The following is a 14,784-nucleotide window of genomic DNA, read 5'->3' as shown; positions in this document are numbered from 1 at the left end:
CCAAATCACTGGCGGCCATCTTGTTAAAAAGAAAGTTAAAAGACAATTGTTTTTTCTTACGGAGCAAAATATGAACATTTAAATTTCTTTTACAATGACAATAAATGAACCGTAAACATGTGTTAGGAGCCACTGCGAAGGCCAATAAATGAACATTATCCATCGTAACCAGAGTAATCTCCTCAAAGATGGCTGACCTCGTGGTCAGTGTCCAGTGTGCTGCTCCAATGGCCCAAGATGACCCAAAGACACAATCATTCCCATCATTGATCGCCTATGATTCATCCCAGATGGATCAAATGAGAGCGACCTGTGATGCTCTGAGCTCGGTTATTTTGGGCCTTTTCTTATTTATTCGTGACTCCCAACTGACAAGTAAAAAAAAGGATTATTTACTATTTTTTCTCAATATTCGGTCCTTTTTGTGTGTGTCACCTGATGACATCGTCCTTCATTTGGTTGACTGCACACACACTCTATACGACGACTGTTCCCTTCCTCACGTGACCTTTCCTACGTCTCCCTGTCACCTTCCTCCCACTTCCTGTTGGGATGCAGCCTCCACCTGTAGAGACAGCAGGGGGGGGGGGGGGGGTGCCAGGTTACAACCGTACCCAATGTCACCGCCACACAGTGCGCCGTGTCCTCTGTCCTCTCCTGCATACTTTACATGCAACATATTATGGTCTGTTTGTCCACTTAATGGACACATCTGAGCCACGCGAGCCTCTTAACTTAAATAGAGCCTTAAATTGTCTTCTTCATCTTCTTGGGAATTTGTTTTGTTAAGTTATATTATTTGTGCACCCATTGGATAAGATCTTCTCAAGGTTCCAAGAGTTAACGTCTCAATTAAGGTCAACCCCAAGCGACCTACAGCAGTGTGTGTTTGTGTGTGTGTGTGTGTACACATGAAGCGAGACAGGTTTACCGGTGGTGGTCCAGATCTGTGTGTGTGTGTGTGTGTGTTGTGTCCACAGCATCCAGTGACCCAGAAGACGACGCCCTGCTTTGTGTGTGATGCGTAGACACTGAAACAGCGCGCTAACACGTGATTGGTTATACACACACACTTGCAGCAGCTTCAAGATGGGAAGTGGCCATGGGGAGTGTGTGTGTGTGTGTGTGTCGGGCGTTTATGTATGGGAACGGTGTGCATGTGGACAGCTGGTGTTTACATCTGAAGAGGAAAAGAGGAAGTGAAGACTGAGACATCCGCAGAGCCCATCCCTCTTTCTAAAAAAAAAAAAAAAAGAGAGAGAGAAAGAGAGAGAATAACTTTGGCTGGGTGTTTTCATTCTGGCTGAGGGGCGGCCAAGCGTGAGATTATGATGCAGCCATCTTCACACTTTCATTATTTAAGAGACGCTGCTCTGGTCTCTCTAGTTCTCTCTCTCTCACACACACACGTCAATATTCACACTCCAGTAAACCACGCCGGTTAGGTTGACATACAATATTTATTAAGGTTCACAAAAAATGATAAGTTAATTATCAGGTAGTCCACAAATATTGTGGGAATGGTGTCATACAGTCGAACGCGTGGGGAACATGAGAACCCACGAGGAGCCGGGAACACTCGCTTAACCAAATAAAGTACGAAGCACGGGGAACGGGACCAACTCAAAACATTAGGTTAGTCTAAATAATACAAAATAAAAAAAGGAAGTTGCTAATTAAGGATTAATTATATCCATAAATTCCCATTTCGGGCCCTCGGCTATTTAAAAACATCTTTTGTTGCTCTCTTCTCGTATCAAATGAAAAATAAAATAAAAGGGCGGAACTGTTATTTAAAATATTGCCAAACACCGGGGTCACCTTCCTCCGCAGTACGGGATCAGATCTCTGAAAGTCCCCACAGCTGCCCCCCCCCCCCCCCCCCCACACACACACGTTCTTCATACATGACACACAGTGACTGTTTGCATCTCTATTAGCGTTGAGGAGACCCCCCCCCTCCAACCCCCCAATAGACATGTCTTGACCTCATGTATGTTTGCTACAATAGAAGTTACATGTTATGAACACATCATGCAAAGTGGCAACTTTTTGTTTTCAGACTTCTTCTTCTTCTTTTAAATGTGTAGCTGTTTCAGCTGCGTTGGATTCACTCCCCCCCCAAAGAAACACAAGAACATGAAGTCCCCGCCCCTCCCCCGTTTCAAAGCTCCACCATAACCTTTAACAAAAACAATTAAGCATTACAAACAATATAATATAAACCACGATTTAAAATTTTTCTTGCGATAACCCAACTATATATATATATAGTAAAAAAAAGAAAAAAAGGTATAGAGTGGAAAGTCGAGTCCAGGTGTTTAAAAGCCGGCGCTGTGAGGACCGGCGAGCGGCTGCTGCCGCCAAGAAGAAATAACAGCCGTTAAAAACGAGTCCTGTGGGAGCGACCGTTGGTTTAAGAAGAATCCCTGATTGGCTGAAAGAAGTCAGGTGACCACCAGGTGAGGTAAGAAAAAAAGTCCCGCCGTTAACAATGGGAATGACAGTATGGAGGCTCTAGAAACGCCAAGGTGTGTGTGTGTGTGTGTGCGTGGACCAAAATGTGTAGACATTTTTGATTACAAACTGATCACCCGCTCACGCACGCACGCACACGCACACACACACACACACGAGTGCAGTGTTGATTTGTGAGTCAACCTCACAACATTGCGTTTCAAGTTCCTCTCTCCTCATGCAGAACCGACAGAACCGACAGAACACCAGCGGCAAAAAACACCGGCTGAAAAGATGCACACAAAAAACTAAAAACTGAAACAGAAAAGTAAGCTTGCTGCCTTGAATGTCCTTAAATCCTTGAATCCTTGAAACCTTGGGCGTGACAATTTGTGTGTTTTTGTTTGTTTTAGTTCAATAATATTTTCTTATCTATGCATTTACTTAGGAAAAGCGAATAAAGATTTCAGGCTCTCTCTTATTACTATGCGTGTGCGTATCTTATTTAAGTATATATTATATATAGATATATAATATATAAATAAAAAAAGATACGCACACTTCTGAAATTCGTCCACGTTGAGTTTTCTTGGTCGACGTAGTTTCCATCTCCATTCGTCCAAAACCCCATATTTCTATATATCATCATCATCTCCCAACCCGCCCCCCCGCCGCCCCCCCTCCCCTCCTCGGGGTGGACCGGGTCTTTTCAGTGCCCGTGTGCCCCCCCCCCCTTCATCTCTCGGCCTCCATCGCCACGCTGGCCTTCTGCTCGGTGCCGGCGGCGTGGTGGGGGCTGACGCCCGTGGGCCACGCGGGGCAGGGCTGCGCCAGGGGCTGCCCGTGAGTCCAGAGTCCCCGCGGGGGCTGCGGCACGTTGGGTACGTTGGGCAAGACCCCCCAGCAGCCCACCTGGGGGGGCGGCGGGGAGGTGGCCATGGAGGCGCCGCCGCTGTTGAAGCTCTCGGACGCCTTCAGCCGGGAGAACATGGTCAGCGCGTCGGGGAAGTTGGGGGGCGTCGCCGGCGTGTTGGCCGGGGTGCACATCTGAGAACGACAAGGGAGAGCGTGAGGAGCGCAGAACGCCACAAACAAGAGAAACAAGTGGGAGAGAAACATGGAGTGTGTGTGTGTGTGTGTGTGTGTGTGGGGGTAACTTTAGGGGAATCCCAGGTTCTCTTCCCCCAGAGGATCATGATGTTGACATCACAATCCTTTGTTTACGTCCACTTCCTGTTCCAACTGTTACCGTCATGGCTTCCAATCGGGGACACGGGGACACGGACACGGACACGCACACGCACACGGACACGCACACGCACACCGTGTGAACAACATGTTTTGGCTCTCCTCCTTCTCCCTCACGACTTCTCCTGTGCCCGCTTCCTCGAAATATATATTTATTTATACATGTCCCCAGTCCTTATGTGACCAGGAAAACAACAACAACAACCTGCTGTACCTCCTCAGGGACCGGAGGAGGAGCCATGTTGTTCATCAGGAGGCGTGTCCTCTATAAATAATAACCCCAAATCACCAGGAACACAACAATGGAGGAGAAACTGTGAGGCGATTCCCCGGATTATGACTCAGGTTCAACCGGCACGACGACGAGCTCCAGATCACCACGAGCTCACCTCCTGTTGTGTGGTTAAAACACACACACACACACACACTTTTTTTTTTCTACAGGAAAAATCAGGGGGTCATTTTCTGGAATTGGGAGTCAGAGGCTCCATGAATCAACTGTGTGTGTGTGTGGGGGGGGGGGGGGGGGGACAGCTGTAGTCACACATGAGTACTGGAGAAAAAGAAAATGTAAAAAGGGGAACAATCCGGTATCCGTGGCCTCGTTCCCACGGCGTGGTTCAACTGGACTCACTTCCGGTGCCGGATTCTAGGCTCGTTCTCCACTGTGGAGACGGTCCCCCCCCCCCCCCTCTGTTGGTGGAGAGATTGTGAGCCGATGGCTGTAATGATTGACGAGACGCTCACTGAACCCGTCCGCTGGCAGGCGGACAGAGAAACGTCTGCACTTTGTCAAGGGTAGAGGACGCTCGGACACGGCGAGTACACAACAACAACGTGCGACAGGAACACCGGTGCTCCCTCGGGGGGGGGGGGGGGGGGGGGGTTGTAATCGGACCGCCGCGCCCCCTAAAAATGCTGCGGCGTGCAGATCAGGCCTCTGAATGCGCCGCTCGGCCGGCCGACTCAGAGGTCTCTCAAGAGCGGCGTGATGGAGGCAAGCGTCTCCACGGCGACAGGAAACGCTCGAGAAAGTGACCTCCAGGGTTCTCCCGGTTCTTGGCGAGCAGCCGTCCGGGGGTTCCCTAAAGCTCCACGTCATGTCGAGGGTCCGTGTGACTGGCTTCCCGGCCAGGAACGGACCCCCCCGCCCCCCCCCAGGTGAGCAGGTAGAGATACACACCTCCTGCAGCCGGCGTAGAGACGCCCGACGCTTCACACACGCACAGGTTTACATTGTCGGGGCTTTTGCTTCACGCGTAACGACTGAAACGGGAGAGCAGCGAGACGAGGCGGAGCAAACGGACTCAACACCAAGTTTGGGTTTCGCAACGTCCCACCGCCTCGACACGCCTCTAGTCAGAGGACACTCCCACAAGTGTCGGCATGCGTGTGTGTGTGTGTGTGTCTTTGCAGGGACCTTGGACAGAGTCAGGGAATTAGACCATACCAACACACGGAGGGGGGGGGATCTGGTCCAGAGAGGATCTGACGTATGAGCAGAGGAACCCTCCCAAACACACGAGCCACACACACATAATGTGTGTATTCTGCCGTGTTGCCCAAATCAAAGCACATGACTTGTGTGTTGTAAAATAATAATAATAATAATAATAATAAATAATGGAGATCATGGCGTGTTCGTAGCAGACCCACTGAGGTGCCGAGACTTTCAGAGAGAAGCTCGATATCTAGCTTAATATAAATAAATATCCTTTGTCTGGTAGAGTAAAGTATTCTTGTGCTTCATGTGACGGACGCAGACGTCGGGTTGGCCACGATGAGAAATGCTCTTCCTGCTACTAGGGTTAATATTTCATTTGAGGAAACTCAGTAACTGTAGGAAACATGTAAAAGAGCCGGTGGAGCATTTTACTTTCTTTTTGCTATTCAGTGAACAACATATTTAAAATGCTTTCTGTTATTCCAAACGGATCTGAACTATCGTCTCATCTCGGGAACAAAACTATAAAAACCATAAAGCCGTGCTAGAGACCAAGTCTGACTCGGCGGTGATTACCTGTGTGCAGTCGTGTCTAAATACACAGAAGGAAAACAAAGGAAAACACGGTTTGTTCTGTGGAGCACTGAGCTGCAGCGCTGTGGAGTCAACGAGAGACGTCTGGGGAACCAACTGAGACAGTTAATCGTGCCCAAAACACGCCGAGATGTAACTTGAGAAGTGGGCTCGGTCACACACACACACACACACACACACACACACACACACACACACACACACACACACACACACACACACACACACACACACACACACACACACACACACACACACACACACACACACACACACACACACACACACACACACACACACACACACACACACACACACACACACACACACACACACACACACACACACGGTGTTTCTAAACATTCTGCCATGTTTTTCCTGCTCAGAAACAATGAGTTTAAAAACCCAAAGAGCAGTTTAAAGTAGTCGGTTTTGTTTTTTTGACTGTGTGTGTGTGTGTGATATAAGTGCATGTAGCAGCGCATACAGCTCTCTCTCTCTCTCCTGTTTGCTGAGCCCGGCGGGAGCAACAGCGACCACTCTAAACATGGCCTGTGGCGAGGCTCCACAAGCCTGAAACACTCCTTCGTTTGTGTGCACACGTGTGTGTGTGTGTGTGTGTGTGTGCACAAACACAGAGGAGCTGATGTTATTTCCAGTCTAACCAACCACATTCCTCAGGAATATTGTGTGTGTGTGTGTCAGACTGAGAAGAGAAGCCTTTTCATTCATTTTTAAATCCTCTCACACACACCGTGCAGAGGGTCCAGTGGCGTCCCATGACCCCCCCGTCTAAATACTTCTAATGGGAACCAAATCTCTTTCCTCATGCCTCCCTCTGCTATTTCTCTCTCCTCCCACTCCGTCCACCTCTCCCTTGCCGTATGAAGCAGAACGAATCTGCGTAAACTGACCGTGAGCAGGACGCACCTTTGACACCCGACGCCATCCATCTGAATACCTGCAATGACACTCGCCTCTACATAAATACAGATGCGTCTCAACTCGTAGACTTTTGTTCGCAAACTCTTCAGGGTGAGACAATTGTGAAATTTGATATGTGGCGTTGGAGCATTGATCAAAGTAACACCTGCTGGCGGGGACTGATGGCGTGCAACGGAAAAAAGACAAGGCGTCTTGATTTATGGCTTCGCTGAACTACAAATCTGTATTTGGTTGTCTAGTGACACACAGGACAATTTATAGTTTGAGGAACTCTGCAATTTTCTATAATTAGAGGCGGACATATAGGATAACCTGGAGTCACGGGCTCCAACGAGTAAATCACGGTCGTGATAACCATCGACAACACCGGACCGAGTGGAAGAGGCACTTCATCCAACTGTCCCACTGAAACTGAGGATATTAATTAACAGGCTGGGCAATACTGAAGCTGAAACATGGGGGTCCTATATAAATCAATTATCCAGAAGAAGTAGCAAATTCAAACCTTGACTGCACCTTTTTAAAATATATATATATATATATATATATGCTGGTTTGAAGGGCTGGGCCTGTGAGAAGATGCCGAGGTCTCAGCGCCATCAGGTCCGGGCTCGTCTTGGGTGCATCCACGTCAGACATGTTCAATAAGCATTCTCAAATATAGTCACTCCTTTTTGTTTAGTTTGTTTGGGCAAGAGAGGAGAGCGCCATTCAAGTCTGTCAACGCCGACAACGCAGGCGTCCGTCCCGCGTGCAGTGTGTGTGTGTGTGTGTGTGTACCGAGGATGAACGTTGGCCAAGACCAACAAGCACATCGGAGGAAAGGTTGAATAAAAGAGGAGAGGGGCCAGGCTGAATAAACCATCGGAGGATTAACTCCACATGATTCTGCCTGTTCAATGTTTAAAGAGGGAGTGTTTTCATGGTGTTACACGGAGGCTTCTTTTTTCACCTTTTCTTTTGGATGCTATTGCCATGCCAATGTCAACAAAGATGATGAGCTAGACGTAAATAATAACATGAGTGAGCGTGTGTGTGGTTGAGAAATTAAATATGCTCTTTTTAATTTCGAGACCAACGAAGAAGAGAAGAACAATACGAACAAAGTATGGGACATATTATCTGTTGTTGTTTCTGTAGCTTCCTTTTGGGGAAGCGCTCGTGGTGAGAGGGGGGGGGGACACACCCACTGCCCAAAAGGTTGACCCCCAGAAACGTCCTCAACGCAGCAAAATATAGAGGAAATTATAGAGTAAATATAAAGTCACAGGGGAGCGCCACGCATTACTGCCATTTACTGGAATTTCTTTTGTATGAGTGTATAAACAGTTTTTGTGTGTGTGTGTGTGTGTGTAAATTCTGCTTTCTATACCGTCAGATGCAAATTCAGTGTTCCCACAGAGGATCGGACCATTAGAATAAAGTGAGCATTCACCTTTCTTACCGACGCAAAACAACAACAAAACAATCTATATTTCAGAAATACCTCCGGCTGAATTTCAGGGCGTGATTTATTTTGTAATTTTCAAAAAAGGGAACGTCACAAAGGAATATTCAGCAGTGCCAAAAATCCTGCGATTTGTTAATAGTTGGCGTCAGCAACACAACGTCATCACAGCGAACCACACACACACACACACACACACACACACACACACACACACACACACACACACACACACACACACACACACACACACACACACACACACACACACACACACACACACACACACACACACACACACACACACACACACACACACACACACACACACACACACACACACACACACACACACACAGGAAAGAGAAAAACAGAAAGAGATAAGAGCATCGACGGAGAAAAACCAAACAATGGAAAGAAAAAGAAAGCGTCCGTTGAACAGATGATGGGAGAAGTGAGAGGAGCATTTGCTCTGTTTGACCAACTGTACACAACAACGCAAACAATAGGTGTGCCGTGGCCCACCGGTATCGAGAAAAAAGGGACTGGGAACAAACAGAAACCACTGGGCCAAAGGTCACCGCGGGGTGGAACAACAGACGACTGCCATGTCAACACAAGACGCGTCTCTTAAGGCTTACGCACACACACACTGAGGATCGCTTCTTTTTCCACTTTCACTTCACATGTACGGCATATTTTAGGCTCAAATCAAAATGTAGAGGATGTAATGTATTGACTCATAGAGGAAAAACACAAAGTCACCGAGGGAAATGCTCTGTATGTCCAACACACTGGGCAAATAAACTATTCTGATAATGAGAAAGAAGGATCAAATAGGCACTAATGACGAGTCTGTGTGTGTGTGTGTGAGTGTGTGTTGACTCAGGGACGGCAAGAATCTGTGTGAAACTCAATTTAACTCCAAGACTCATGAACACATCTGGTCCTCGCAGCCATCCCCACATGGAGTCCCTTGAACCAAAGTTCCTGTGTGTGTGTGTGTGTGTGTGTGTGTGTGTGGTTAGGCTTCTGGGAAGCCGTGCTCCTGGAAACATGCTGAGCAACACGCTGGAACATGCAGCGCGCGGGCCGAGCCCTCTCTAGATGTGGTGAGCCGCTCGGCAGAGGGCTGCACGGCACACGGGTCCAGCCCGGGTCCAGACCGGGTCCAGGCCGGGCTCAGGCGGCGCGTTACGGCCTCAGAATGTTTACGCATCCCGACAATACCATGAGAAACACCGCCGCCAACTATTGAGACGCTGTGAAAGTGAAGGTGAGCCCTGAGGTGAGGCACGAGGCCTTTCAGGTTGACCCGCCCTCCTGCCCCGACACGCCATACACCCTCCTCCACCCCGGTGAACTGTCAGGAAGGTATGAACGACACACACGCGCACACACGCACATTCATTAACATGAACGTATATTTAGACACGGTTAGATTTGAGACGAGATGTCAGTGCGCACATCCACACGTACCGATGGCGTCGGACTCACATACACTGGTCTGAATACTTACAAACGTGTGATATTTCAGTTTTTATTTTTTAATAAATGTGCACAAATTTCTACATTTGTTTTTTTCTGTCCAGATGGGGCGCCGAGTGAACATTAACGAGAAATAAAATGAACTTTTTTGATTTTAGCAAATGGCTGCAATGAAACAAAGAGTGAAACATTTCAAGGGGTCTGAATACTTTACCCACTAAATACAAACAATGGAACAAAACAAACTGGACTTCATCTCGCTCTGCACTTCAGTGATTCATAAGCAACATCTGTGGCTGAGACGCACCTCCAGCGCTCTTCATCGCCTGCTCTTCCTCGCCTGCTCTTCCTCGCCTGCCATTCGAGACACAATTCAAGAATCCCACTCTTTGCACGGCGGTGGTAAAATGAATAAGAGGCCGTGACAGAGAGAGAGAAATGGGAGCGGACGGTCGTCCGTGTTGTAAACGTTGTGACTTATGAGGGTAATTATAGCCGCGCTCTTCTGCACCGCTCACCGCACACCTCAAATATCTGGGAGATCTTAATGTGGAGGAGAAAAAGAGAGGATTTTGAAAATTCCTTTCTTTTTAAAAGCCATACCCGGAAACACCAAAAACCAAATGTTTGGAGTTACCAGAAACACACACTCAAACACACACAGTGTTTATATTGCCAGGTAACGGTGTTTTAATGCCCGAGACCTTCTGCTCTGTCACTCGGTTCCCAGTAACGTGGTGAACGTTGACCTTCGTAAAAGCCTCTCTTCTTTCACCTTGTTGTGCGAGTGTCGAGCAGCAGTTACAAGACACTTAAAACAAACCCACAGGTTTTTGTGGGTTGAGGCATGCAGCTCAGGCTGGGTGGTGCTCGGGAGGAGGAGGAAACTGTCAAAGTTCTTCAAATGGATGCAGTTTGAGAATACTTACTGCGTGTGTTTTGCCGATTTTGCATATTAAGAAGCAGTTATTACGTTGTGTAATAGGACTTTGGGAGGAAGTGCTGAGGCAGGAAAAAATGAACTTTCTTTCTTTTGTTCACATCAATAAAAAGCAGATCAGAGTGAGAACACCAGGTTCGAGTGCAGATGCGATTTAAGGAAAAAGGAGAATGTGTAATATTTCTAGGGAGGAGATTATTTTTCATTACCCTGACTTTAGCGCTAACAGCCATAACTGTCGGATATTACGCGCCTCGTGGCTTTGCAATTAGGTCGTTTCACTGCTTATTCACATGACGGGGGTCACGTGTTTCCTGACAGCGGGCGACTTCCTCCCGTGTGGTCACATGAGGATTCATTCACATTACCGCCCCACGGGGAGAGATATTAACCACGGAAACATCGATGCTGGTGTTAGGGATCTTCACGAGAGACATCGCACCACTAAATGAGTTTTTACTGCTGCTATATTTATCCTCCGACTTCAACTAAAGCTCCTTTAAAAAACGAGCTCGGCACATTCCTAGAAGATGTATGAAAAACAAACACCAAAAAAGCCAGGTGTGCAGGAGCACATGGGTACTATTTTCCGAGAGGGATTAGCATCAAACAGCCAGAAGCCACACAAATAGTTCCAACGTGTGAGTGATGTTTTGGGGGAGGTGGGAACCGCTTTGAGATTCATGCGAAAACACGACGACGAGGAGAGGGCTCGGTTATACAATTCTCCGACGGGAAACATAAAAGCGGTAATTGCAATCTAGAGTTGTTTTGCGTCTGAAAAAAAGAAAGAAAATCAACAGAGTTTGAAGCGAGGCGGGCGGGCGGGCGGAGTGAGAGTGTGAACTAGAAGTGAGATAGAGGCTGTGTTGTTTTCACCAGGCGCCCTCGGCTGTGAAAGGGTCCATTTTGGTGCCGGTGAGAGGAATGTGTTGCGGTCGACCCGAGTTAGTGAAGGCTTACGGAGTCAACGCTCCCGAAGCCTTTGTGTGGAGAGGAGGAAAAACTGGGAGTAGACGGGAAGGGGTGCGCACAAAAACAAAAAAAAGAACGCTGGATTGAGCTTCGGTGTCTCTGGGTGTCCATCGCCTCCAGGAGAGGTGAGCTCGTGTCAAAACACAGAAGACTATTGGACAATCGGCTCCCACCGACACACTTCACGTGTACGCAGATGTCGACGACAACAAACAAGAGCGTTGACTGCGTGTCTGTGCAGAGACTGGAGCCCCCCCCCCCCCCCCGGGGTGTGGGATCACAACTAAAAAAAAAGGAAACTAGAATGGGTGCATACCTTCGCATATCACAAGATTGGGCATTGAATTATGAACATGTTGGCATTAGTTGCATGCCAATTGGACAAAAATTGACCGTGCTGTGGTAAAAAGAAGATTTAACCTTTTCACGACCTTGACCTTGACCTTTGACCCGATTGATCCCAAAATCTAATCAAATGTTCCCCGGATAATAACCAATCATCCCACCAAATTTCAGGCGATTCGGTTTAATACTTTTTGACCGAATACAAATAAATAAATGGCGATCAAAACATTACCTTCCGCATTTTCAATGCGAAGGTAATAATAACGACGAGAGCTTTATCCGCGGCTCTATGCGAGACTTAACTACCGAGTCGGCTCGCTCTCCTCACGCCTGGATACTCGAGACGCCAGATGAACCGCGGACACACGGAGCACAAGTGATGCATTAGCAAAAGCCCACGGAGACAAAATCAGCCTCGACGTGGCAAACCCCCGCCAGACATGGCGGAGGGGTAACCGGGTCTCAAACAACAGCAACACTGTTGTCCCCGAGTCGAGTCGATCTCCCATGATGCCGCGGTTCGATGGGAAAGTGCATCGCTGCGGCTGCGAAACAAAAGCACGGAGCGGCCCGTTGAACAGCGTCAATAAACTCAGTGACCTCCGTGACGTCCCGACCTGCGGCGCTGCCAAGAAACGCATTTTCTACGGGCTATCTGTCGGGGGAGGGGGGGGCGGAGGCCTCGAGCCAAAACAGCAATCTCAAGGATGAGTTTGGTTTGTGTTGCAACGCCAAACATTGACGCATACACGCACGTGTGTGTGTGTGTGTGTGTGTGCAACAGAAACGTAGATGAATGTTTACTCTACATTGAGGAGGCGGATAAATAACGAGAAGCCACAGCAAAGAGGGATCAGATGCCGACGGACGCCGCGGCCCGATAAGCTGCGGGAAGGTTGGACACGACGCCCTACTGTAGTACTGCTGACACACACACACACACACACACACACGCACGCAGCCAAACACAAACACCCACTCTGTGTCTGTCTATGTGTGTGTGCAAAATAAGCAGAATGCGAGATTGTGCAAGGATGCGTCAAAAAAAAACCAGAAACCTCCATAAAGCGCTCGTCGCTGCTCCGCTTTCTGACTTTCATTATCTGCGGCAATCGAGCTCGGCTCCATTTGGCTCGCCGACCGGCTCTCGGCAGATTGTTTACACTCTAAAATTAAAGCGAGACGTTTCGTGAGCTGAACAGAGGACCGAGGTGGCCTTATTTACTGATCGGATGATAAAGGGGGGCCAGCTTTCTCCCTCATAATGAAGCTGCTGTGGCAATGATGCGGCTCCCAGGGAGACGTTCGTCGAATCCTCTTCGATCCGCACAAAATAATTCAGTCGAGCGTAAAAACGATCGACAGTCTCGTCCAGAATCCCCCACACACATCTGTCGGGCTCCAGCGAGAGGAGGGCAGCTGTTGCTGGATGCTGCCATGCATGCAGCTGCAAACAAAGACCAGTGTGCTGCTGCTGCTAAAAGCCCAAAATACTGCTTGGCTTTCATAACGCTCAACCCTGCCGAGTGTGTGTGTATGTGTGTGTGTGTGTGTGTGTGTGTGTCCACAGACTCTCGTACAGACCGAACGCCTTACAGTTGGCTCTGCTCTGTTGTGCCTGACCCTTAAACCCCCCCCCCCCCCTGACAACAGAGGTGTGGAAAGGAGCAACAACCCAATCTGGGCAAAACAGCCGAATAACCCGAGGAAAATGCAATTTCACGAGGATTTATTTGTAAGAGGCAGACGTCCTCTTCGTGGAAGGAGACTTTTTTTCTTTCCGTTTTACCCAGAAACAGGGGGGGGGGGAGGGGGCGGCTTCCTTCCTTCCCTCCTTTAAGCACCTCAGTTGATACAATGACAAATTAGGGATTTCATATATCTGCATCTATCGTTCTCCCTCTTTCCTGCATATATACTCAAGTGGCTGCTGCTGCCTGTGTGTGTGTGTTTATTTCTGGAAGCTCACAACATGGCCGACATGTGCTTTGTTATTGTTAGCACAACATCATCCCTCTTGGCCTATAAAGGCCGCTTATCCTCCCCCATGCCACCCCAAAAACAACACAGTGGCCTTAAAGACACACTAGCTCGCAGTACAGACACAAACGGAACAGCACAAACCGATGGTATTATAATCTATCACAACCGCTCCACCCCCCCCACACACACACACACACTCACCATTTGATGATGATGATGGCCATATGGAATATTTGTTTCTTGAAAAAAGGCACTCAGGGCAGTCTGCAAAGAAACACACAGAATATTTAAAAAAAGACATTAAACGTTTCAGATACATGCATTACAAATAGAAATGAATCCGTCCAAACAAACGTAATGATGTCTTGATATACACAACAACAACAACAGCACAACTATAATAACACACAGAGACCTATATATTCTCCCCGCCGCAGACTAAACAAATCACTCTCTTACGGGCTCGTCGACACAACACGACGGTCGTCTCTGTTGCGTAATCTCGGGGCCTCGCCTGAACACCGCTGTCACGGGTCGGATTATAGTATTTAATCTAGAGTAAAGTCTAATTCGATGTACGCGTCGTTGTTCCCTCCCAGGGGGTTTAAGGCTGGCTAAACGTCCACTTTAAAAATGCTGCAAAAGTTCTTGGTTTAGAAAGTAGGGCCGACCCTCTGGCACCATTATATAAATAAATATATATATATATATATATATATATATATTTTAAATGGGGGGACACATTTCTCACATTGACGCTTTGTTTTGTGTTGAACATACAAAGTGTCGCGAGCAGACTAAACCGCTCGGACATAAACATTAGCCGTGTTTAGCTCACGTTAACCCGCCGACTGGAGCGTTGAAACCTCCCAATTTTCTTATTTTTTTATTTTTTTTACCTCAAACTGCCAATGTGCC

The 14,784-nt window shown here is 47.9% G+C and overlaps 2 protein-coding genes across 3 annotated transcripts in view; both read right to left on the bottom strand.

Moving 5' to 3' along the window:
• Positions 1 to 14,784, bottom strand: part of LOC130203515 (lipopolysaccharide-induced tumor necrosis factor-alpha factor homolog) — a 23,441-nt gene extending 8,657 nt beyond the window's left edge. For both annotated transcript variants that reach the window (XM_056429755.1, XM_056429757.1), the window contains exons 1-3: positions 14,766 to 14,784; positions 14,068 to 14,130; positions 436 to 565 (exon numbers count right to left, since the gene is read on the bottom strand). The gene's annotated coding sequence lies outside the window, so the exon portion shown is untranslated. The remainder of the gene's footprint in view (positions 1 to 435; positions 566 to 14,067; positions 14,131 to 14,765) is intronic.
• ubald1a (UBA-like domain containing 1a) lies at positions 1,442 to 5,914 on the bottom strand. The gene is made up of 2 exons (XM_056429770.1): positions 4,889 to 5,914; positions 1,442 to 3,504 (listed from the first exon to the last, which is right to left on the bottom strand). The coding sequence occupies exon 2, from the start codon at positions 3,502 to 3,504 to the stop codon at positions 3,193 to 3,195; it is 312 nt and encodes a 103-aa protein (XP_056285745.1). The 5' UTR covers positions 4,889 to 5,914; the 3' UTR covers positions 1,442 to 3,192.

The sequence above is a fragment of the Pseudoliparis swirei genome, chromosome 13 (assembly GCF_029220125.1).
Source record: "Pseudoliparis swirei isolate HS2019 ecotype Mariana Trench chromosome 13, NWPU_hadal_v1, whole genome shotgun sequence".
Taxonomy (NCBI): domain Eukaryota; kingdom Metazoa; phylum Chordata; class Actinopteri; order Perciformes; family Liparidae; genus Pseudoliparis; species Pseudoliparis swirei.
The sequence above is the reverse complement of the archived record's forward strand: the minus strand, read 5'-3'. Positions and strand labels throughout refer to the sequence as shown.

Excerpts from the sequence above, each read along its gene's own strand:
- ubald1a (XM_056429770.1), bottom strand. The coding sequence starts at position 3,504 with ATGTGCACCCCGGCCAACACGCCGGCGACGCCCCCCAACTTCCCCGAC.